Source organism: Saimiri boliviensis, chromosome 10 (assembly GCF_048565385.1).
Source record: "Saimiri boliviensis isolate mSaiBol1 chromosome 10, mSaiBol1.pri, whole genome shotgun sequence".
Classification (NCBI taxonomy): domain Eukaryota; kingdom Metazoa; phylum Chordata; class Mammalia; order Primates; family Cebidae; genus Saimiri; species Saimiri boliviensis.
The window spans coordinates 18,293,369-18,312,406 of NC_133458.1; the positions used below are offsets into that span (position 1 = coordinate 18,293,369).

At 38.2% G+C, this 19,038-nt stretch overlaps 1 protein-coding gene across 7 annotated transcripts in view; it reads right to left on the reverse strand.

The window, feature by feature from the left end:
- Positions 1-19,038, reverse strand: part of UBN2 (ubinuclein 2) — a 104,215-nt gene that overhangs the window by 18,138 nt on the left and 67,039 nt on the right. For 6 of the 7 annotated variants that reach the window (XM_074379013.1, XM_074379011.1, XM_039472886.2 and 3 more), the window contains one exon: positions 5,152-15,345. The exons of the other annotated variant lie outside the window; for it this stretch is intronic. In XM_074379013.1, coding sequence (XP_074235114.1) covers positions 15,296-15,345 — 50 coding nt within the window. In that variant the 3' untranslated portion in view covers positions 5,152-15,295. Of the gene's footprint in view, positions 1-5,151; positions 15,346-19,038 lie in introns of those variants that run through there. 7 annotated transcript variants of the gene reach the window in all.

Sequence of the window (19,038 nt, forward strand, 5' to 3'; positions counted from 1 at the left end):
ACAGGAGATTACCATAAATTAAAAATTGGCTGGGTGCAGTGGCTCACGTCTGTAATTCCAGCACTTTGGGAGGTCAAGGTGGGCAGATCCCCTGAAGTCAGGAGTTCGAGACCAGCCTGACCAACATGGTGAAACCCATCTCTACTAAAAATTAGCCGAGTGTGGTGGCACATGCCTCAGTAATCCCAGCTACTTGGGAGGCTGGGGCAGGAGAATCGCTTGAACACGGGAGGTGGAGGTTGCAGTGAGCAGAGATCACGCCACTACACTCCAGCCTGGACAACAAGAGTGAAACTCTGCCTCAAAAAAAAAAAAAAAAAAAAAAAAAAAAAGAATTTCTGTCAGTGTTGATCATATATAGGTATTACGGGAAAAGCACTTGATCTAATTCAATTCATGTATATAATCAAACTTCCCAGAAAATAAGAAATAGAACTTCCTTAACTTCATAAAAACTGTATACCAAAAATCTAGAATAATACCATACTTAATGGAGAAGACTTAGATAAATAAGGGAAAAAGACTCTAATGTTCCCATTAAAATAAGGAACAAAGATACCACTTTCCCCATTACTGTTTAGCATAACATTAAAGGACCAATCTAATGCTCTAAGACAAGATGTAGAAAGTGAATTGAAAGAGGAGATAAAACTGTCGTTATTTGTAGATTATATGATCACTTACATTGAAAAGCTAATAAAATGATGAGTTATTAGAATAACAGTTTAGCAAAATTGCTGGATATAAAAATCAACTTTAAAGGATCAATAACATTCCTTAATACCAGTAACAAACCAGAAAACAAAGAACAAGATACAATTCGTGGAAGCAGCAGCCATAAAGTATCTAGAAATCAACATATAAACAAGACCTTCATAGAGAAGTTTTAAAAGCTTTATTGGAAGACACACACAAAAAAAGATCTGTAACTCAAAGTTTCTATTATTCTTCTTAAACCACTCTGCAGGCCTCAAAGAATATGAATTTAATGCAAATTCAATCTGAATCAATATTTCAACTGGATTTTAAATGGAACTGGAAAATTTTATTCTGAAATGTATATAGAATAAAAATCCATAATTAGTTGGGCCAACATAGAATAACAGAGATGGGACTCTCCTTACTAGATATTAAGGGATATTATAAGTCTATGGTAATAGAAAACAGTAAGATATTGGTGTGGAAATAAAAGGACAATGGAACAGAACAGAGCTCAAAAATAGATCCTTCCATATATGAGAACTGGACATATGATAAAAATGGTACCACAAATTAATGGGTAAAGTATTGATTTGCTGGATGGTGTTGGGAAAACTGCTTCATTAAATATAGAAAAATATAGCTGGATCTGTACATTACAAAATATACAAAGGCGGATGGCAGATGGATTGTAAATGCAAATGCGAAGGCAAAACTACCAAGCTCATAGGAGAAAATGCTGGAGGGTATCTTTGTGGTGTAGGGCTAGGGAAACATTTCATCTGTAAACTACCCAAAAAAACATAAGACAAAAAGTAGATTAATTAAAAAGTAAGGATTTCTGTTCAATAAAGGATGCCACAGACAAAGTTAAAAGACAGGAAACAGAAGTAACTGACACATCTAAAACTGCTAAGAGATTAATATTCACAAGAAACCAAAATGCAATTGCACAATGAGCAAAGATCAACATGTAACTGACAGAAGGGAAGACTATCACCTTATTCTTGGTAAAAAGGAATAGAAGATAACCTAGTTATCCACTGTGAGGGGAACAGGTATGTATAACGTGGCGGCTGCACACCAGGGAACCTGTGCAGCAGTAAGAAGCAACATGCTAAATGCACACATAGCAACATGGATACATATAAGTGAGAAAAGCAGAAAACAGTAAAAATGAATACCACAGTACCATTTGTATGAATTAAAATTGTATACACACAACACAATACTACTTACTTCAAAGAACGCCTGCATAACAGAGAGGGTATGCACCAAACAATTAAGAGTGGTGCCTTTGGGACAGAGCAGAGTGAGGACTAAGGAAGAGGAGAAACTGAATGGATAATGAAGGGAATGAGTTCTCGAACTGACTGATGATGACAATCAAGACATATGATTGATGCATTACTTTGTATTTCAGTACAAAGTAAAAAGAAATTATTCACAGCACATACTCACATACAGTTTGAAACTACAGCAGGTGTTTGGCTACAAAAAGAGAGGCTGCAGCTGTGAGGGACTACAGCTGGATCTTGGTGACATGGAATCACTCTATGACACTTCATCTAAACCAAGTACCTGTAAGACCACTCAGATGAACCAGAAGATTCCCTTGACCTTTTAAGCCGGGGGTTTCTGATACCTGTGATGAAAGAATTTTAACTGTTATCCATCTTTGCCTGTACTTTAGGCAATAACTATCCCAGATTTTAAACAACACTACGGCTTCACTTCTATACCTCTGGGAAATCAGGGGAGCAAGAGTAAGCACACATTTAAGAAGTAAAAAGACAGAGAAGAGACAGAATAATAGTAGCCACCATGTATAAGCTCTTATTATGTGCTAGGCACTGTGCTAGGTGCTTTCCATACCTTGTCTCTAATTTAAACAATATACCTGCCTGGGGTCTCATCCCTGTGCAGATGAGGAAACGGGCTTGAAAGGGCAAGTGTCTTGTCTAGAGTAATGCAGCTTCCTAGTGGAGTCTCATGAACCCGTCTTTCTGCTGTCAACCTGTTCTTCACACCATGCCACCTTACTAGAAAAGATGATGGGGAAATGAAGAAGGAAGAAACACAGAGATACAGAAGAGGCTAATACACCGAGGCAGAAAAAAACAAACCACACCTAGGCACATATGGAAGCACAATCGCTTCTGAGCTGAGGACACCCATGACACGTCAGAGTATGCCTGCCTGAGAGGAGACTGTCATTGTCCTTTGAAAAAGGACACATTCTTTTAAACACACACACACACACACACACACACGGTCTTGTTCTGTGTCCAGGATGGAGTACAGCGACATGATCGTAGATAACGGCAACCTCAACCTCCTGGGTTCAAGTGATCCTCCCACAGCAAAACAAGTCTTTATTTTAAATAAAGCAGTTTAATGTGTTTTCCCTCCAAGCCAAATCTGATGTTAGGATATACTAAGGTCTGAGTGAAAGAAAGAAATTCTTCTTTCAGACTGGACGTGGTGGCTCACGCCTGTAATCCAAACACTTTGGAGGCCAAGGTGGGCGGATCGCCTGAGGTTGGGAGTTCAAGACCAGCCTGACCAACACAGTGAAACCCCATCTTAAAAAAAAAAAAAAAAAAAAAAAAAAAAGAAAAAGAAATTCCTTTCCCTTTCTTCCAGTGATGAGACAGGGAGAGGCCCCTTCCCATTTCTTTCTCCCTCTCTTCAACCAAAAACTCATCTATCTGTTTGTTACACAAAACAATTTACTCATGTTATCCACATTCACTGAAAATAAACAAGGAAAAGGAAAAATAAGAAAAAGTACTGATACCATCACTCTGCATTTTGGGGTGCATGTTCTTTTGTATATTTTCTAATGCATTTATGTACATACACATATATTTACATTTACAATCACCCGGGATGGAGTGCAGTGGCATGATCTCGGCTCACTGCAACCTCTGCCTCCCGGGTTCAAGCAATTCTTGTGTCTTAGCCTCCCGAATAGCTGGCATGCACCACCACACCCAGCTATTCTTATATTTTCCATAGAGATGGGGGTTTGCCATGATGGCCAGGCTGGTTGTGAACTCCTGCCCTCAGGTGACCCACCTGCCTTGGCCAACTTTTAAAATTTAATGTTAGCTGGAATTACATGAAAAATGTGTCCCATCCCACTAAATAATCTTGGTAGAAATATGAGTTTTTAAAAACCATGTTTGACAATGACACTTTTATATGGTAACGAATATTTATAAGATGGTGAAAACATGGTAAGGTATAGTTGAATTACGTTACCACAGGGTTTTTTGGTTTTGTCAAAAAGCATCTTGAGGGGTACTGCTGACAAGAACACACTTTTGCAAAACTGTCCTGATGTGTTAGCTAAAGGCACATACAGTCCCCCTCATCTCCTAATGCATGAGGTCCGTGCCTTTTTGAATTTCTTAGTTCTTTTCATCTTCATTACAACACACTGAAAACAGTTAAAAGGAAAAAATAAAAAGCACTCACATCACTCTATATTTTGCAGTGTATGTCCTTTTTGATATTTTTTTCTACACCCCCATTTCAGCGATAACCTTTTTGATATTTTCTATGCAGATCACACATACACTTATATATATAACTGTTCACTTTCTCTGACAAGTTGCTTTCTCTTCATCCTTCTCCCACCCTTTAGCTACTTTTTTTTTCTTTTCTTTGAAGACAGTCTTGCTCTGTCTCATGGCAACCTCCGACTCCTTGGTTCAAGCAATTCTCCTGCGTCAGCCTCCCAAGTAGCTGGGATTACGGGCACGTGCTACCACACCCAGGTAATTTTTCTGTTTTTAGAAGAGATGGGGTTTCACCATGTTGGCCAGGATGGTCTCGATCTCCTGATCTTGTGATCTGCCCACCTCGGCCTCCCAAAGTGCTAGAATTACAGGTGTGCGGCACCGCGCCTGGCCTCTTAGCTGAATCTCTAAGGTTGAATTATTTTTATATGATTCCCACATCTACATTTCAAGTCCTGACCATAGCAGCATCACGACATACACACATGCCCCATTACCCAGAAAACCTAGAGTGAGTCACATTCAAGGACTCCCACACTCTGCCTTCCTCTGCTCGCCCACACATGCCCCTCACGGCAGATGATCTACCTTCCTGACTTGGTCAAATTCCACCAATTCTTGGAGGCCCCCCTCAAACGCCATTCATTTCACTGAGTCTTCCCAGATGACCCCAGTCCTGTTTCTCCCCGACTGTGAACTCAAATGTCAGGTGGTAATGGACCACGCCTCTGTGACAAAGTTTGACCCCTTATCTTTTATCACGTGCCTGCAAATTGTGAGTATACTGGGAGGCAGGAGACTGTGTCCTATACTTCTTGTACTCCACAGCCTAGCACAGTGTGATATGGACAGCAGATACTCCCCTAGGGCTGAAAGAGTGTGATGTTAAAACCCAAGGTCCTCAATAACACAACAGACACGAGGATAGTATGTACATTCCTCTTTATTTAATACAACAACAAACACGTAACATATACAAAAAGAAAAAAACACTCATGTAAAAGGCCCTGTCACGAAGGATAGACAGGAAACATCTACACCGAATCAAATAAGGCTCTTGCTTCGAAAACAGGGGTTTGCTAGCTACACCTGGAATATGAGCAAGGCTGTTGCAAAAAAAAAAAAAAAAAAAAAAAAAAAAAAAGAAAGAAAGAAAAGAAAAGAAATAAAAATAAACCACAAAAATCCCTGCACTGAAGGAGTATACTCATGGGAGTAATTTACTAAATTTACAGGTCCATATTTAGGAATGTTTATGCCCTCTCACATATCCAAAATTCAGGGTTTTATGAAATGTGTTATTTTTGGTTAAAAAAATTTACCTGCCCTTTTTTCTTAGGAAGGAGTGATACGAGCCTTCTAAAAACTACAGACAAGCAAACCACCCCAAGTCTGAAATGTTTTACCATTAAAGTTCAAAGGGCAAGGAGAACTGAGAATGCAAAGGCAAAATGGCAGTGGGGGAAGAAGTAACTTCTACGTCATTTCCTGGTAGCTAGCGTTTAATTAACCAAATGGAAAATGACAAAATGGAAATACCTCGGCTCAGTGCAGGGTTCAGTAGCAGCAGTTTGTCCATATTCCTGCTCCGATTTGAGCTGGAAATTAAACAAGCACCAGTTCATCTCAAAAGAGCCTTATACAAACACACACGCACACATACCCACACCCATTCACGTCATCACCACCCCCTTTTATTTAAATTTATTATTATTTTTTTTACTAAAATAATACAAAAAAGGGAGACAGGTATATTTACAAAAATCCATGGCTGGTACAGTACATAATTTTTAAGACACACTAAATGCTACAATCTTTCAGGTCCTGAGATTATTACAAATATCAACTCAAAGCTTGTGTTCAGGTCCAGTTTTTAAAGGAGGAAAAAAAAAATCCCAAAATATTAAGTCACACACTTATTTGAAATACAGTATATCCCTTCGAGTTAGCAAAAAACACACCTCCCTGTAAGCAAATGCAATACAGTAATTCGTGCCTTTCACCTAGAGGACCATCAACTCTTGAGGCTCCTTTGAGATTGGTTTGGAAACACGTTGGCATCAATGTCAAGTGTGGAGGTGGCTAACGAGTGAGAAGATGTAACTGGAGGGACGTTCCTCTGCAGAGTGAACATTCACTGTATAAATACATCCTGTTTTTCCTTAGGCTACCAAACAAGACTTTCCCTTATCAAAATTCACGCCATAAGGGTTGGAAGTATGTGCTTACCCAGACTAAAAATCAGAATCATTATTTCCAATCAGTTATAGCAAATAGGTCTGGAGTTCCATAATTATGTTTACAAATGCAAATAAACTTTCTTGCTTGTAGTAAAAGACAGAAAACACCCAACACTTAGCTACCTTGGCAGACTTCAATTAACATATTATTTGGGGCACAAAATTTTCACCAGCCGGAGATTTATTTTCTTCTTTTAAGTTTGAGGGTGTTTAGCAAGTAAAACACAAGGGCAAGCCCAGACTTACATATTTTCTGAAAGAACAATTTGGTATTTTCCATACTTTCTAATATAAAGTAAGTTTTCAATGATAACCAAAAAAAAAGGGCAGTGCAAAGTTTGACTGTTTTCTCTGGAGGCTTGCCATGGATCACAGGAAATTATTTGTAGGCTGGGCACCTACCTCTAATGGGGCAGGGCCCACTGATTATCTGAAGGTCTCAGAAGGTGTATGTAATAAACTACAAAGGCATGGCCAAGACTCAAAAATAGGTGACCAAAGTTGGCCAACTTTCTAATTAACTATGTAAAACAGCAATACTTTTGTCAATTGGGAGTAAGTTCTTTCTCTTTTAATTCCTCTAGCCAATACTGGGGTAACCCTTGGCATAATTTTTCAGGTACAGTAAAGAAAATCCAATTTTCAGACAGAGGGGACACCAACCCTACAAACAGCAGAGATAAGCAAAAAAGGAGGAAAGCTTATGGCTGCAAGCACAGCAAACACAAGATAGCTAACATCTGACAATTTCAGGGGAGGCTGTCACACAGAAAAACATGTCAACTGGGTGGTCTTGGATGATACTGACTCCTAAATGTGCTTTGAGGGCAGATGGTGTTGTTAACTTCAAAAACAGAAGTATTTCCAAGTTATCTCGGGTAATAGTCATCTTGTTTGTATTTATTAGGTTTCCATTAGTGCTCTATTATAAAAGATTTAAAACACAGATTTACAATAAAGTCATATTATTATTAGCAAAATGGGAACAAATAATGTATAGAAAATTTTGTAGAATTTTTGAGAAACAAACATAAAATCTGATTCATATGGCCTGTTTGCAAAAGTAGGCTTATTTCAGGGGGAGTATGAAAATAAGCAAGGCAGACTATTATGAGAAATAGCCCCTAATGAAGGTCTGCATCTCTTTGAATAACCTCGAAAAAGTATCAAGAGGAAGTCATGAAATGTAGCTAATGCCGCATTATACAGTAGCAAAATGTGTTTTTTAATACAAAGGAGAAGAGGAAAAAAAACCTCTCTAGTCCCAGTGATGACCACTGATGACTCCAAGTCCTAGATACATAGACCCTAATGATACTACTGCGATTCTGAAAAGCATTCGTGACTTGTTGAGTAACAGTTTGGAAAAGTGTCCGAAGTTTAACTACTAACCCACTATGAAATGGATATACAAAGGAAAGACTGAGAAATAAAACTATTACAATATAAGGAAATTAAATATCACAAGTAGCTACTTTCAAGCAAGTGGTACTTTGGGAGTCTATGAGAAAAATAAAATTTAATATCACACTATTCAAAGGCAGTCTAATTAAAATCCTAAGAGAGTCCTTGGCCAAGTCCTCTGCTGGGATGTAAACAGTCTTCTAAAGTAGGCCTGCACAGGGCTTTACTTTTCAGTTCTATGGGGACACCGGACAGATTGCCAGAGTGAGTGAGAAAAGGACATAAAAGATAATTTAGCCTTTCCTCCCCAGACTCCGAATATACAACTCACATTCTAGTGTAGCAATATGATTAAGAGCTCAGATTAAAGAATGAAGACTAAAGGAAACCAAAAAAGAAGAATTCAACATTAATATTCAAAGCTATTTTTAATTAAGAGTTTGACCACTCGTTCAGCTCTATAAACCTGAACATTGTGTCATATAATTTAAAACTCTCAGAATTGAACACTGGGATGATTTTATCATTAACAACCCAAAGACATTCCATGATACTAACTATAGCTTTGCACCAGTGGAAGGATCTGTAGATAGTTTTTGAATACACAGTTCACATTTTAGGATAGATGAACACATAAAGTATCTCTATTTTATGCTTCTGTTAATTTTCCCTAGAGGAACAAACACACATTCAATAAAAACCCTTATGCCTTATTTCTTTGGGTCTTAACATTTGTTATTTGAGAATGGAAAAGATAGGGAAATGTGAAAAATAAAGGAGTATGTTTATCTGCATAGTTGATATTTAGAAGCTACTAACTAAGGCCTTATCTGGAAAAAGCAAGAAAAATCCAAAAAGTGACTTAAAAACACACACACACACGCATCCTATCGTTAGAGATTCAGTGGACCTTAGCCAATTCTGGAAATTAACCAGATGCTTTGTCTGCCTCTGGACCTGGTGCTTTCTACTAACTCACTTGAGCTGGATAAAACTGGTTCCTCCCTCACATTCTCCTTTCCTGACCCTGAGTATGTGCTACAATTTAAATTTACACACACACTCCAACAATCACTGCTCAGCATTTAGCCCTAACTAAAACTGCAGCATCCATTTTTTTCCTGTTACCAGTTTAACAATCACGGGAAAATTCTATGTAATAGTACTACTTAATATGCAGGGATGGAAATGGTGATAAAATGCGTCTTCATCTCCTCCCGGGAGCTGGGGAAAACATGTTTCCTTCTACCCTGACCTTCCCCACCCCTGACCCGGTTAGAAAGTGAATCCTGCCTTCTGTCTCCCATTTTCTTACAACCTGAGCAGCTGATGGCTCCACCTCTTTCATGGGTTGAAGAAGCATGAATTACAAAGGTGCAAAGGCTACAAGAGCATCCAGCTGGCTGTGTGTAGTGCTCACCCCCTTCAGTGCAGAGCTGGATATACCTACAGTTAATAAAATTAGTACACAATCTCTTGATCTGCAAGAATAAGGAGACATACGACTCATTCTTAGAAAGTTAAAAAGCTTAGCTACCCATCCCCAAACAAGTAATAAAGGAAATTAGACTGAGAAGATGGCAAAGTGAGGCAGTTAAAATTCCAGGATCATTTATCAACTCCAATAACCAAGCATTAAAACTTTATCTAACTTTAGCTCCACAACCTTGTCAAAAATCACAGAAACACCGTAAAAGCCTAAAAATAACTACTTAAACTTAGTGTTATCTTTCTCCCTTGTTAACCTGAAACTAAACATTTTATCCCACTTCAAAGATAATGTTTAAATAACAAATATGTATCTAAATTAGAATTCCAGTATTTTTTTAAAAATCATAGGGTGCTTTTTATACGCATCATAAGGGAAACATTTTTTAGCTTCTGCAGGAAGATGATAATACTATTTTTAATTATATAGGACATTTTACAAAAACTCAAAATATTTTTGAAATAGTAAAGTCTCTGATATCCCTGGGAGGTAGGTGAATATGATTATACCCAATTGTCTAATGGGTAATCTGAGGCACGAAGGTTAAACAATATTCCCCCTAGACATAGTCATTCAAGAGTAACACCTGTGAATTCCAGCTGCCTGGCAAGTTTTGCTATCAGGTAACACTACCAGGAGCTTTCGCTTTCTCCTTTTAAGCCACTAGTCTGTTCTTCCCAATTAGAATTTATTGAAAAGGGGGCACTTACTAGGTATATTTTTACGGGGTGTTGAAGGATGGTTCAACTTGGTCTCCCTTAACATGTCACATCTATTTGTTTTCAACAAGAAACTGATGAATCTTAGATACTGAAAGTTATGTTGTTCTGCTCAAGGGAGAAATCTAAATAACCATAAAATCAGATTAAGCCAAATGTAATTATATGGCAAATAAAAAGCAAATGGAAAATCTCTCAAGAACGCTATAGATTATATGAATGTTTTCTTCAGCATCTGAAGTCTTTCTACTTCTGAGTTTATTAACCTTTTAACAGATACGCAGCTATATGATTCCTTCAAAAATCATGTTCCAGAAGAAACTGTAATACATATTTAACATTAACAGTTGCTAACTTCCTTCTAAACTTATTCAGATACCATACAACGGTTCTAATGCCAGCCTTCCCACATTTAGTCTAGCACACCTTATCAACACGACCTGCAAGGTACTCTTGTTATTCCAATGCTTTCTCCTATATTACTTATGCCAAGTTTAAAGAGCACAGAAAAGTGGGTTTTATCCAAGAATAGTCAATGGTTCACTAAGTTTATTTACTTGTAGTAACTGATGTGTGTGTGTGTGTGTGTGTGTGTGCGCGTGTGTGTGTTGTGTTGCTGTTAATTTCTACAAACAGATATTTAAAGGGTGAAGATGGCCTGTTGTGAAAAGATACTTTTCTAATCCACCCACTTTAATCAACTAAAAGCAATGGAATAAACAAGGCAGAAGTTTTGCAAACAGTGAAAGGGGAGTGTTTGGAAAGGATGCAATGGTACAGCAGCTCCTAGTTTTATATATATGTAATGTATGTATCTTACACATATATCCATATACATATAAAGAAAAGGAAGAGGGTTACAGCATGACATGATGTTGGCAAGTGTGAGATTCTTCCTCCTGAATCCCCTGACTTATCAGTCTGTACTTTAAGATAATCTGACAAAGGTTTCAAAAGAGGGGAAAAGAAAGAAAAAAGGCACTTAACAAAGACAAAGGCCTGAATTGAGCATGTTTTAGAGGAGTAATATAAGCATTTTACCAGAGCTAAGAAATGATTTACAAAGAGTTAAACTTTTCCCCTTAAAACTTTATAAAATAAAATTGCATAAAATGTTTGTGATCAGTCATTTATCTACTACTGCACTTTTCTTCTGCTTCATTATTACAAACACAAAACCCCCCCAAAGCAAAAAACAACAATCATACATGCACAATAGAAAGTAAAAGTGCCTCTTTTGAGAACATTAGGTCAGCAGAATTACAGTGCTGAAGCACAGGGAAAGTTCTCAAGTTGGGCCTGATTATAGATTTTTCTCATTCTTCTATTTCCAACGTAAAACAAAAACCAAAATACAAAACAAAAAAAAGCAAACAGAAATTCCAAACCTAAATGATAAAAACAACATAGGGACCAGTGTGCTTTTATGCTACACTCCTAAAATAAAGTATCCTAATTCTATACATGAGTCAAATTAGAGGACAAAACATCCTAGAAATAAAGAACTGTAAATTAGATTAAAGTCAACCAATACAGGCAAAGTTCATTTTACAAATGTAGCAGCAAATATGAGATAGATCACTGGAGTTCTAAGAGATGATCCCAAAGGACACAGAGTTCTCATAACCAATGGCAGTTTGAACGACAGTAGAATTTTCATTTCAGAAAATGTCTTGAACCAAGGATAGGTGGAAGGGGTGTGGGAGAGGGCAACCAGAGGAGAAAGACTAAATCAGAGGTGCCTGTCCTTGCCAACCCGGGGAGTAAACAATTTAGATCTGCTTTGGGAAAAAAATATCCTGGGTTAAAAATCATGTCCAATAAGTTTTCAACCAGGTGTCAAACCCACAGTATTCAAAAACATATGTGCCCGGTTCTTCCCCCTTACCTTTGTGATTCAATAAACCCTATTCAATGTTCATGATAGGAAAATGTAATTTGGGCTAACAACATCCATCAGAGGGGTGGTGGGCGTGAAAGAATGTACTATCACCATCTTCTAATTTCCGCAAAATATCAGAATTTTGTGACTACAGATTAGCCTCATTTCCTTTCCTAAAACCTTTTTCTTCAGGCTGTTTTAAAATCATGATTTCATTTACCCTCTGACCTCAAAAGCATACAAGACTTACAATTGACTTATAATGGAAATTATTGCTTGCATTTATTCTGGAGGCTCTGAATGAGCTTGACACTTGGCTCCCAGTCTCCATCAGCACAGCTATCTCCGAGGACAACTCTGCTGACTGTTATTGCTTGTGAATACTGAGGATTAACTTGTATGTACAGTAACAGCTTATATATCAGTGAAGGCAATTTAAAATATAAAACAGTTCAAAACAAACAGCTTAATCTTCCTGAATCAAGAATCCCGAGGAGTGGGACATAATCATGTGTGCTGATTATTTTTGCATTTGGATGTTGCTAATGCTCTTCAGAAATACACGTTGCTCTATAGATATCCTTTCCAATGACTCACCATTTTAAAAAATAACATAATTTGATTTTTAAGTGCAAAAATACAGTATGAGTCACAAGTCTCTGTGCTAAAAAATAACCAATTTATATGTCTGTTTTTAGTAATAAAAACGGTAAAGACAGGTGACCATGGAGTATGGACACCTTTTTCAATGTTATGATCTAGAAAAGAAATAGATTTGTATTTACATGTAGAAACTTTCTGATCATACTTTATACAGAAATACAAGGATGCTTGACCGATTCATACAACATAAAAGGGGGGTCCTGACTAAAATGAGTATGTCGTCAGTGCAGATGAGGGTTTAAGGTGGGAATCTGACAGCAGTCCTCAAGCAATCAAGACTAAAGAGAACACAGCAGAATCTCCGTATTATATTCTTGGAGCCATGGGCCTTCAGATATTTTTACTGGTTAGCATAAAACGCTACAGGGAAAAGAACTGATTATCCTGTTCTTTTCTAATGATGAGAGTCACCAGGGATTTTCACATGGCATGATTCAGAATTGATGGTTTTAAGAAATTCAAATGATTTTTTGACTCAAACTAGTCATTTATGTGAATATATGTGTGTATGTATATATACAGACAGACATATATATAATTATCCAGGAAAAGAGATTAATATGCACTTTGACTTCTCTTGTGGTATGAGAAGTAAAACAAAGGCTACCTTCCCAAAGGAAAATCCCATCACTTACCCTAGTATTAAGCAAAGACCTTTTTATTCAAATTTCATAAAAGCAAGAGGTCGACTACATTTGAAAACATCAAAAAACTGGGTAAGCATCCCTAATTGAAACCAAGCAAACCTTTATCAAACATTGAATTCAAGTCAAACTTCTCTGCAACATCCTCCCAGTATCCTACCAAAATATCCACTGCGGCTCACACTACATCCATATTTGTTCTCTTGGTAAACTAAATTCTTAGAGTCAAGAAACTGTATCAGTGATTCCTTTGAAATAATAATCCTTTCCCTTTACTGTAACAAGTTCTTGGAACTAAAGTTTTCAGTTATTTATTAACTTTTTCGCTATGAAGCAAGCCAATGTGACTTTGAAGTCAAAATATAGGCATACAGATCTGAACAGATCTGTGGTTATTTCTTCACAGTCCTGTAGGATATCTGGAACTTTTGTGTATAAAAGAAAAAGGGCCTGGTTAATACTCTTATTTGAATAAATTTAATGGTATAGTGTAATGTGTAATAAGCACATATGCAAGAAATCTTGCTAGTACCAGTCTGTTGTTTTTTTAGGTTAGTGTGTCATTAGAAATGGATCAAGCTTATACCATTTAGAGTTTATACCATTCTCCAATATAGTCTGAAAATATTCAGAAGCTTAAAAAACTAGAATAATGAGGCCAAAAGAAAGAAAGCCCAAGTCAAATCAAATGTAGCCAAGGAGAACCATAAATTTTTACCTTAACATCCTTTGTTGAATATGCTATTTGCATAAGGAAGCTATAATAACTAAGGAGTCTTATTAACTGCAGATTTACTCACATATCAATACACTGAGTAAGTATCAGTAAAGCTTTAGGATCTCAAATGCTCCAAACAATTTCACTACACTGGATACAGGGAGTAAAAATATATTGTGATTGTGATCCTAATGTAATTCCTCCCTTTAAAATACCATCTTAAAAATTCAGAAACTATATTTATGCCATTTGAATGACCAATGAAGAAACACAGTTTATACTTCTACCTGTTTATATATCAATAGCTAATAATCACCTGAAGTACCACTAGCTAAAAGAACAGAAGGAGAAGTTGTAAAGTTAGATGAATTGGGGGAAACTTAAAAGAGAGTTTATGTTGCTGTAAGGGCTAAAAGCAGCAAAGCAATAACCCTGTAAAGATCCCCATTTCTCAAGAGAAAAATGTGAACACAGTCACATTTTAACATCGAGAATGCAAATAAGAATTAACCAGGCAATACCAGATGCACAAATCACCTGAAGAAAAGAGTTAAGTACCTGCTTCTGAACGGAAGATGAAATTGACCCTTTTACAAAAAGGGGACATCTAAGTTTCATCTCTTAAGAGCAACAGGCTCAACTTCCTGATTTTAAAAAATCTAGATATATATCGCTGTGCTAAAATAACTTTCCTGAAGGATCTTTAGTCCACTGATTTACATGGGGAGTTGCTACACACTGGAGAAGATTCAAGTTTGTTCAGGATTTTTGAGGGTATGGTATTTCTTCAGCTACTGCCTATCGGAGAATCATTATATCTATTTTTTTGTGGCAAATTTGCTACACAGTCCACTCAAAGACATGATCATTATTCCTGACAAACTGGCCTAATTCCAGTTTTTAATGCCTTTTATTATGCAATTATGTCGGTAAGTGTTCAGATCCAACCCCCAGGATGGATGGAGTTTACCCAAATTCTCTTGCCTTCCTTCTTCCTCCCCCGGGAAAAATCAAATTTGTATTTCTGTGGGTTTGACAACTGAGTGTCTTTCAAGTCTGTTAATATGGTAACTTTGTCTTTCTTTAGAAGAGACCAAAGGTCACTAACTTTGCACAAAAGCATTTCTTCCTCCTGCACCTGGCTTTGCTCAAGTAATGTTTTCTTTTCTTTTTCCTCCTCACCACAGTGCTTGGGACGAGAGAATGTAAACATCGACAGAAACAGCAGCCCTATGACCACATAAGTACTTTCCCATCAGGTAGATTCCATCAGTCAACTAAACATTTCGTCTCCTTTGCTTGCTGGGCAGTCACTGAGATTTCCGTGGTAATTTAGTGTCCCCTTTACTTTGGCCTCCATCTGAGAAAAAGAGATGTTAAATTGGTATCGGTCCATGTTACAAAAACCAGGTAAGAAAAACAAAGCAAAAGGAACAATTAATTTTTAGCTTTTGTGGACGACATCTCTGAAAAGATAACTTTTAGTATCTTGCATGCTATATAGGATTATAGAGGTTGATAAAACATCAAGGAGATAAAAACGCAACAACAAGGATCCTCTTTTCTCAAATGACTGTGTTTTTCAGTGTTCTATAAATATTATTTCAACAAGTATTTATCATTTACTTCCCAGCTGATTGTGTCAAATGCTGTGAGAGGGTCATAAAGGAACCAGAAGACACAATTCCCACCTCTGAGGGACCCACTACATCTTTCAATTCCTTTAGAAGAACAAGGTCAATTTATTTTTTTATAAGTGAAGTAAAATTTCTTGCCAGGACACAGCTTTTCGTAATTCCTGGTTATTTGTGTAGCACACTTTTCACCTGTAGTAAAAAACATCCAGCTGAGTCTGTGTGCTCATTCTAATCTAGCTTTAAGTGACAGGGAAGTCTGCTACCAGGACAATGCTCTTTCTTTTTTTTTTGCTCTTTCTTTTTTTAAGAGGTGGAGTCTCACTATGTTTTCCTACAGCCTCAAATTCCTGGGCACAAGCAACCCTCCCGCCTCAGCCTTCTAAATAGTGGGACCACAGGTGTGTGCCACCACACCAGATCAAAATAATTTCTATTTTTACATATTGCTGTTTAAATGCTTGCAGAGAAAAATGCTGATCACTCCATTTAAGCTTCAACTAAATTGGAGGCTGGATAGAGGAGAGGAAAGGGGGATACCAGAACAAGGGTAGGGCCCAGTGACCTGGAGAGCCAACAGGTACATGGCCTTAGCAAGAAAAATGAGGCCCCAAAGACAATCCAGGTCTGACAGCAAAGGACTGGGGAAGGAAACCTTTTACTCTGAGGGGAGAGGCATGAATGGCAGAAATACATAGATGAAAAGGAACCAATTTGACCAGGGTTTGGTGAACTACAGTCCATAGGCCAAATATGGTTCCCTGCCAGCTTTTGTAAATAAAGTTTTATTTACAGCCACACTCACTTGTTCAAATATTGCCTATGGCTGTTTTTCACTACAATGGTCAGTTGAGTAGTGGCAACAGAGACCATACAGCCTGCAAAGCCTAAGATATTTACTATTTTACGGAAAAATTTTACTGACTTTTGTTTTAGACTAGATAAAATTAAAATAATTAACATTAACTGAACTCTTACTATGCATCAGGTACCAGGCTAGAAGCTTTAAATCAATTAATTTTTATTAACTTCTCCTATCAAGTCAATAAAAACATTTGTTGTCCACATTTTACAAGAGAAAGTGATGGTCAAACAAGTTAAGCCTACTTAAACTGGCAGTTCCGGAATTCAAAAATCCAAGTCTGATCCTAAAGTTCAGTGACTCATACTTTAAAATGTTTCTCAAAGAAAAAATTTTCAAACTTAAATTTATTTATTTTTTTTCAGACAGATTCTCACTCTGTCATTCAGGCTGGAGTGCAGTGGCACAATCACAGCTCACTACAGCCACAACCTGCCAGACGCAGGTGATCCTCCCACCTCAGCCTCCCGGGTAGCTGGAACTACAGGTGCCTGTCACCATGCCCAGAAATCTTTTTGTATTTTTTGTAGAGACGGAGTTTTACCAGGTTGACCAGGGTGGCCTTGAACTCCTGGACTCAAGCATCCACATGCCTTGGCCTCCCAAAATGCTGGGATTACAGGCATGAGCTACCATATTTCCCTGCTCTTCAGGAGTGAGAAAGGAAAAATACCAACAATCATATTGCCTTTCTCCCTCCTGAATAGCAGTGCTGCATAGATGAGAGAGTTTATGTAAGAACAAACACTGGGGGATCTTTTTGAGCCAAGAGAATCCTGCTTGTTTAATTGCAGGTGGCTACATTCATGCCAATCTGCCCAAGAGTACAATATTCTCAGCTGGATTCATTATACCAAGCAGTGTCTACACCCAGGGAGGAAGTGCTTTAGTCACAGGGCAATTCTCTTTAAATATTGAAACTAGTCAGAGTTCAGGAAGATCGGGATTGCTGACTTTGTGCCACGAATCTGTTACCCATTTTACACTACTGTGATTTTACACTCACTCTCGAGGGTGAGACTGGGACAGCTCACCACTTAGTTCTTTGGAAGGATTAATGGCAATCTATTGCCTCAAGATTGCTCCTCAGTCCCCATCTCTGCACTGTGGTCAATGGTAAACTGGTTCAAAAATTATTATTTATTTATTTATATATTTATTTATTTATTTATTTCAAAGATGGGGTTTCACCATGATGGCCAGGCTGGTCTTGAACTCCTGACCTCAGGTGATCCACCCACCTCAGCCTCCCAAAAGTGATAGGATTACAGGCGTGAGCCACCGTGCCCGGCTGGATTCTTTATTTTTTTTCCTGAGACAGAGTCTAGCTCTGTCGCCCATGCTGGAGTGCCGTGGCACGATTTCAGCTCACTGCAACCTCCACCTCCAGGTTTAGCCTCCGCCTCCTGAGTAGTTAGGATTATAAGTGTGCACCACCATGCCTGGCTAATTTTTGTATTTTTAGTAGAGACGGGGTTTCACCATGTTGGACAGGTTGGTCTCGAACTCCTGACCTCATGATCCGGCCGCTTTGGCCTCCCAAAGTGTTGGGATTACAGGTGTGAGCCACTGCACCTGGCTCAAAGATAATTTTTAATGCAGTGGCCAAAAAAGAAAACTTTTCAAAGTTAAGAGGCCAGCTGAACAGTTATTTCTGCTCAAAAGATCCTGAAAATTGGCTTCAGAATAATATCAACATCTGTGGAGGTCAACTGCTGGGGAAAATGAGAAGCTGGAGGCCAGTGCGTTATGCGTAGTACCCACTGACTAATGTCAGATTTCAGAGCAATATGGCTGCCTGCAAGGACATAATGCATACAGCTTGGATCATAGGAATTTTTCTTTTTTTTGGAGGGGGAGGTTCTTTTTTTAAATTGCATTTTAGGTTTGGGGGTACATGTGAAGAACATGCAAGATCGTTGCACAGGTACACACATGGCAGTGTGATTTGCTGCCTTCCTCCCCTTCACTTTTATCTGGCATTTCTCCCCATGCTCTCTCTCCCCACCTCCCCACCGGCCGCTGTCCCTCCCCTATTTCCCCCCAAGGAATTTTTCTTTTTGAGACGGAGTCTTGCTCTTTTGCCCAGGCTGGAGTGTAGTGGCATGATCTTGGCTCGCCGCAACCTCTGCCACCTGGGTTCAAGCAATTCTCTTGCCTCAGCCTCCCGAGTAGCTGGGACTATAGGAATGCGCCACCACACCCAGCTAATTTTTGCATTTTTAGTAAAGATGGGGTTTCACCATATTGGCCAGGCTGGTCTTCAACTCCCAACCTCAGGTGACATGCCCTCCTTTGCCTCTCAAAGTTCTGGGATTACAGGAGTGAGCCACCAGGCCCAATAGGATCATATTAATTTCATCATCGCTAAAATGACAAAGACATTTATTTAATAGCTAACACAGGTCATGGAGTTAAGACTTCCTGCACTAGTACCTCAGATCAAACATTTATTAGTGTATTATCCTGGGCAAGCTGCTTAGCTTTGTGATTCAGCTTCGTGTTCTGTAAAGCGGAAATCATCATCTATCATTCATGAACTTGCTGTAAGGATTAA